Source organism: Medicago sativa, chromosome 8 (genome assembly GCF_051527215.1).
Source record: "Medicago sativa cultivar Bolivia chromosome 8, Bolivia_mono, whole genome shotgun sequence".
Lineage (NCBI taxonomy): Eukaryota > Viridiplantae > Streptophyta > Magnoliopsida > Fabales > Fabaceae > Medicago > Medicago sativa.
In genome coordinates, this window is record NC_140756.1 from 35,655,526 (window position 1) to 35,662,061 (window position 6,536).

Consider the following 6,536-nt stretch of genomic DNA (forward strand, 5'->3'; position numbering starts at 1 on the left):
AAGGTGTCTAGTTCTAGTATGTCGGAGATTGATAACATGGGTGGACGGCAGGTGGGTGTGAGATTTGAGGTGGAGGCAGAGTCAATTTTTCTGGGAACAGGAGCTTGCAGTAGAGTTGTCGGGTGTCCTTGAAGCTCACCCTTTCTCAGTTGGGGTAGACTCTTGGGTTTGGAACATTGGTAAGGAATAGGTCTTCTTTGCTTCTTCTGCGTATGGGTACCTTGCATGGATTTTCTTATGAGGGGATGGCAGAGTGTCCATTCTATCCTATATCCTGTCTTTAGTCTGGAAGAGCTAGGCTCCTTCCGAATTCTTCTTGATAGAATCCCAACTAGATGGAACTTGTTGCGTCTTAGAGTTTTATTGGACTAGGTGGGTGCTTGGTGTCCCCTTTGTGTGTGTGTGTGTGGGTGGTGGTGGGGGGTGGGTGGGTAATGTTTGGTATAGGATTGTGAGATGGTTAGGCTGAGAGTTGGTTCTTCTCCACTTGTGGCTGGACTCTGGTGCGTGTGTTTGTTTTTTTCGAGTGTTAGTTCTTTCTATGTTTTTGCAACTCTTTTGTATATATATAGTTTTCCATTCAAACAAAAAAAAGAAGTGGGAGCTGGGAGTGACAAAGTAGAAATTGTTATTTTTTTGTTAAACAATAGTTGATTTTCATATTTGAAATCTTATTTATTGAATTGCTCTTTTTTTTTTCTTTTTTTTTTCCAGCGTGTCACACATCCATGCATCTAAATGGATTAAATGGAGCTGATCGAAACTTTTTTTTTTTTTGAAGGAAAACTCTTTTAAAATCTCAAATTTGGATTTTGCCTCAATAAATCTTCAAGGTACAACAAGAATTCAAACATACCTCAAATTTAAGATTCAATCTACACACTTAGGGTCTACACTTGACTAAAATCCTAAGGAAACTCTACCTGAATAGCCACGATGAAATGAATCGACGACTTGACAAAATCGCGTCGTGTTTGAAGAATAAGGGAACTGCTCCAGAGAAGAAGATCTTCTGCGAGGTCTAGGATCCAATTTATGGGGTTAGGGTTTGTCATGGCGGTTGCGCGATGATTTAGAATGGTTGTGAGTCAGATCAGAGAAAATTAAAGTAAAACTCATCAAGTTCAATCCAACTTCATATGACATTAAAGATAACATTAGATTAATAAATTAGATGAGAATTAAAGATAAAATTTGTCATTCAAGGAAGAAAAATAAAAGATTAGAAGTAATAAGACATTTAGTATATGACATTGTACCATAAATATTTAATAGTGAAAAAAAAATCCTAGTATAAACCACTTATCATTTCTAGGACCAAACTCAAAAATACATCTCTTCTCTAAAGTAAGTCACATACAACAATTATAATTAGTATTCTCAACCAAATGGTGATGAGCTTCTACCAGCTGCAACAGCATTGATCATAGGTAATGTTATTCCAAGCTTCACAGATGGATCAAATTTCTTCTCACTCACTTTTGTGTCATAAATATTAACAATAGAATCACTTTCATCACATCTATCCAATGATTCACCTTTGAAATTAGGAACATCATCAGGACTAATGCATGATGAAGTTGTTCCCAAATCATGAAGCCTAAGATCATTATCATTCCAAATTATTGGACTCTTTCCACTTCCATTAAAAGGGTTAGTCCTTTTCTTTCCAACGAACAAATTTTCATCATTATTATTATTAGGCATTATAATTCCATCAAGGGTTGGCCTCTCTATGTTGTGATGAAGATCAAGTTGTTCATCATCACTACCACAAATGTTAAGATCTTGAAAATGAGGAAAATTATTAAGAGGAGAAACAAAATCTTTCATGTCAGCTGGGATGCCTTGAGTTCCATTGATACCCTTGAAATTTGCAGCTGCAGCTGCCATGTTTTCACCTGCAAGTGTGTTATAAGCTTTCTCCAATATACTTTGCATGTATTTTCCTTGAGCCTCAATCCTCAGTTGAAGGTGCTTTTGAACCTGCCACATATAAACCTACAAATTAATCACTTCCTGCAACACACATATTTTTTTGTCTTAATCCTCTCATCGCCAAAAGAGAGGGATTTTAGTAATCTATAGTTCAATCAGAAGGTAAATAAAGTCTATTAAAAAATTGTTTTAAGAAAGATTTAAACTCGGATTTCTCCAAAACATTTCCACCTTACTGATGTTTATGAATCAACTCAATCATTTTGTTATTTGACCGACATACAATACTCGGAAAAGTTAATTTAATTGAAAAATATTAGGCTAAACTGCACTTTTCGCCTCCTAAGTTTCAAAATGTTGCGATTTTGACCCCCTATTAAAAAAATGAAAATTTGGCCCCTTTCGTCCCAAAATTGTTGAGAAGACACCACGTGTCCCAAAAAAGGGGCCATAATCGCAACTTTTTGTAAAGATAAGAGGTCAAAAAACATATTCCCCTTATGTTAGGGGATCAAAAGAACATATTTCCCTAAACATGGGGGGTCACTATTTTCATTTTTTTAATAGGGAGCCAAAATCGCAACAATTTAAAATTTATGGGACAAAAAGTGTAGTTTAGCCAAAATAATATTGTTATTTAATTTTAGTGTTGTTAACTCCTAGAAATTAGAAACTAGCTTTGTTTTAATTTTCGGTTTCTCAATTTTTTATTAATATATTTAGGTAATTCAACTTTTTTTTTTATCTTAGCAGTAGTTCAGCAAAATTTAATAACATAGATATAACAAATATTACAAGACCATAGTATTTAGGAACACACAATGATGCATTTGTCTTCAAAATGTTAAATTAATTTAATTTTTTATTATTAGAAAAAATGTCTCTTTGTATGTGTGCCAAATTACTATACATATGATCTTGTGACCATATATAGAAGACTAGCACTATAGATACTTGCAGCTGTGTATACCTCTAGTTGTTCATGCAGTCTTCTGTGCACCTCCATTTGCATCCTAAAATGTTACACCAACAATGTTTTAGTTACGGTTACATACAATGGCTCATACAAAACACAGTACAACTAAAACATCGACCAAAGTTTCTCATTATAATATGAGTTAAATTAATGTATCCAAATCCCCAAGAATAATTATTGTGAGCACAATTAAAAAAAAAATGAATTGAAATTAAATAAAAATGCAAGAAAATACATGTTGAAGTTATCAGTTATTATATGCAGGCACTAAGTATAGATTCATGTAACAATTCCTCTAGAAAAATTCAAATTAAAGAAAAAAATTCTCTAAACAAAAAGAATAAAAAGTAATAAAAGACTGAAAGTATAGAGAAGAGAGAAGAAACTATATACTTTTCAATATTAGTTTACTTGTGGTTGAGGGTTTGAATAAATAAATTAAGAATCAAAAGGTAATTATTAACATACTCATTCATGTTGCGACCAGTCATAGAAGACGAGGTGCCAGTATTTCTTTGCAGTTCAAAAGCCGAAACTGTCATGAAAACAAAAGTGTTGTAATACATGTGAATTCAACAAAGTGTAAAGAGATAAAAGCTTAGAAAATAAAAATATTTAAGGAACATTAAAGTGTTATATGTCACCTCTCATACCATCCTTAATAGATTGCTCATTGAATTCCTTGTGGGGTTGCTTTCCAAGCCTAAATTTCTATTAATGCAAAAGAAAATAAAATCAAAGAACTTAAAAGGGAAAGGTATAAAGAAAAAAAAATGATAGTGTCACAAAAGTGAACTAAATGAGGTAAAGAAATTTGGAAAATAATACTATATAGTTTGTGTGTTCAAACCTGAAGATGGCTCTTAAGATGGTAAAGGGTAAGACCCTTCACACCCATAACCCTCATGATTGTTTTTGGAGTGGCTTCTACAAATTAACACACAAGAGGAAAAATATTAAATTACTAGAAATAAAAGTTGCAAATTATATTACTAGGAAAAAAATATAATTAAAGACTAATAAATAAATTATATTTATATTTACTCATCACAATTTTTTTAGGGGTACTCATCACAATATTTAGTGATAGAAATAAAGAGTTTCATATTTTCATTTTTTTTCTAGTTATATTCTTAAAAAAAGAAACTTTTTTTTTCTAGTTATGTAGTTTGCACCAAAAGAAAGAAAAGAATAAAAGGAGAAGATGAGTACTATCAGGTCCTCCAAGCTGAGCAACAGCATCAACAAAGCGTTCATGAAGTTCGACGGTCCATCGAAGGCGTGGTTTCGGATCAGTGGTGAGGACAAGGCCAGAGTCACCTTGAACACACATGGGTCTATCATGAGAATTCATCATAGTTGAGGGCTTCTTTGGAGGGAACATTCTTTCCATCTCTCACTATATTCTTGTTTATCTCTCTTTGTTTTCTATATATCTTTCATGAGAAACTTAGCTGAAAATAGATAGAGAATCAAGAACAAATTATGGATGCAAAGAAAGAAGAATAGTGTTCGTTTCTATATAAGAGGAGATGGAGATTGTGTGAAGGCTTTATTTACATTCTCTAAAAAAGAATAAAGGGAAGAACAAGCTTATAAGTTACCTTGCTTAAAAAGAATACATATAAGACATGTATAGATTTATTTTTTAAAATAAAGTATTGCTATTCTAATATACATGCTACTCTTTTGCTAAAGACACCTCTCTCTCTCTCTCTCTCTCTCTCTCTCTCTCTCTCTCTCTCTCTCTCTCTCTCTCTCTCTCTCTCTCTCTCTCTCTCTCTCTCTCTCTCTCTCTCTAATCTGGATTATTATAATCAAAGGCTGTAATCAACCATAATTAAATTGTTGTTATTAGTTAAATTTTAAATTTAATTAACTGAAAAGATAAAAGAAAAAGCAAAGCATGAATAACTATATGCCAATCGCATCTAGTGTTAAAATTTGAGAGAATCATATTCTTTATGTAATACTGCATGGTGATCATTTTGTAGTATATGACTCCCTTTTTAACCTAATTATTAGTATGAACGTATCAAGGAATCAACGGTATGTCAATTACAATTGTGAGACTTTGAGTGGTCTAGATGAACTAGTAAAATAGTGACCTCGTAACTATTTGAATATTATTTACTTTGTGATATTTTTTTTGCAAAATCATTGAGGATTCTTTCATAATCAAGGTTTTTTCAAAATTCCTATTAATGGATATCAAAGCAAGATTCTTTAATATATTTTGTAACATCGTAGATTGCAAATAAGATTTTAACAATTTCAATTTAAAAAAACTTATTTTAAAAGTTGCAACAATAATATGAATAAGTAATATTATTCTATACGTCATGTATGCATTATAAAAACAATTCAATGTCGATAAAGAAATCAATATCATATAACTTGATTTTGATTCAAAACTTTTAAAATCTCTCTAATAATTTTTATTCTTCAAATAGAATTTTACCATTGAAATCATAAGAATTATCTTGTTTTAGGTATGTTTCAAGAAGTCTGCACAATGATTCCAAATCATTATCATGGAGTGATATGAGTGTTTCAATACTAAATTAAAGACATTATGTCATTACATCTTTTTATAGATATGTAAATTATATGTTTAATAATATCAATTTTTTATTCAAATACATATATAATAATAAAAAATATATTTTACTACAACAAAAATGGGGCCTTGAGAGGTCGCCTCGCACACCCAACCACCCTCAGGGCCACCACTGATTGTAATAACAAAAACATGCATTGTATTTTATAATGGCTCCTCTTCTCCTAAATCAGAAATTTACTTCATAATGGTAAAAATTTATATATGAATCACATACACCAACAGGCACATTTGACACAATACATATATGGATGTGTCAAGACCGCTAATGTAAAAAACATTAATATTAAATAAAATATTTAAGTTGAGAATCAAAATATATACATGTGCATAATTGAACAATATATTTCTTTTAGAATAGGATAGATGATATTTGACCTTTATTTATCCATCTACTATCAAAAAATCTAAAAATGTTATAAGAAAATTTAATATCTTTAATTTCTAATTGATCAACATTGTTTTGACACATCTTAACCCATGTATATGTGTCTTAGTAGATTCCAAAGAGAGTATAAGGTCTGCCGAAGAAAAGAATTTTTTTTTTTATGGACATTTATCTTAGTTTTTCTAACACGCGACATATGAGTGTCAGACACCACCGATCATAGAATGTCAAAGCAAAGATAAAATAATTTTTTTTGAAACACTTGTTCAAAACTTTCGACATGTATCTTATGAGTGTCGACACTGATGCGTGTCGGACTCTAACGTATGTTGGACACCGCCACACACCTAATCTTAACTGTGTTGTTCATAGTTAAAAACCCTCGTCACTTTTTACAGGTATATTAAAAAAAGTTGATGATATACATATTTTGTATATGAATATTTTCAATATAGTTATAATTTCTATACAAGATGTGCATGCTACATCTATATGCATGTCTCATTGCCCTAAATTTTAGCGTTAAACTTGTGGCGGTGTTGTATCTGCATCGATGTTCATGCTAGCTACCCATAGATGGAATGTATGGACATGTAAAGCAATTCAAATACCGA

At 31.6% G+C, this 6,536-nt stretch overlaps 1 protein-coding gene across 2 annotated transcripts; it reads right to left on the bottom strand.

The window, feature by feature from the left end:
* Positions 1-1,181: 1,181 nt before the first annotated feature.
* Positions 1,182-4,438, bottom strand: LOC146898794 (myb family transcription factor IPN2-like). 2 transcript variants are annotated; one of them, XM_085732817.1, is made up of 6 exons: positions 4,127-4,438; positions 3,765-3,841; positions 3,568-3,625; positions 3,383-3,449; positions 2,909-2,951; positions 1,182-1,986 (listed from the first exon to the last, which is right to left on the bottom strand). In XM_085732817.1, the coding sequence occupies exons 1-6, from the start codon at positions 4,305-4,307 to the stop codon at positions 1,381-1,383; spliced, it is 1,032 nt and encodes a 343-aa protein (XP_085588943.1). In that variant the 5' UTR covers positions 4,308-4,438; the 3' UTR covers positions 1,182-1,380. The 2 variants fall into 2 exon arrangements, with proteins under 2 accessions (XP_085588943.1, XP_085588942.1); XM_085732816.1 differs by having other exon boundaries at positions 3,559-3,625.
* Positions 4,439-6,536: the final 2,098 nt, after the last annotated feature.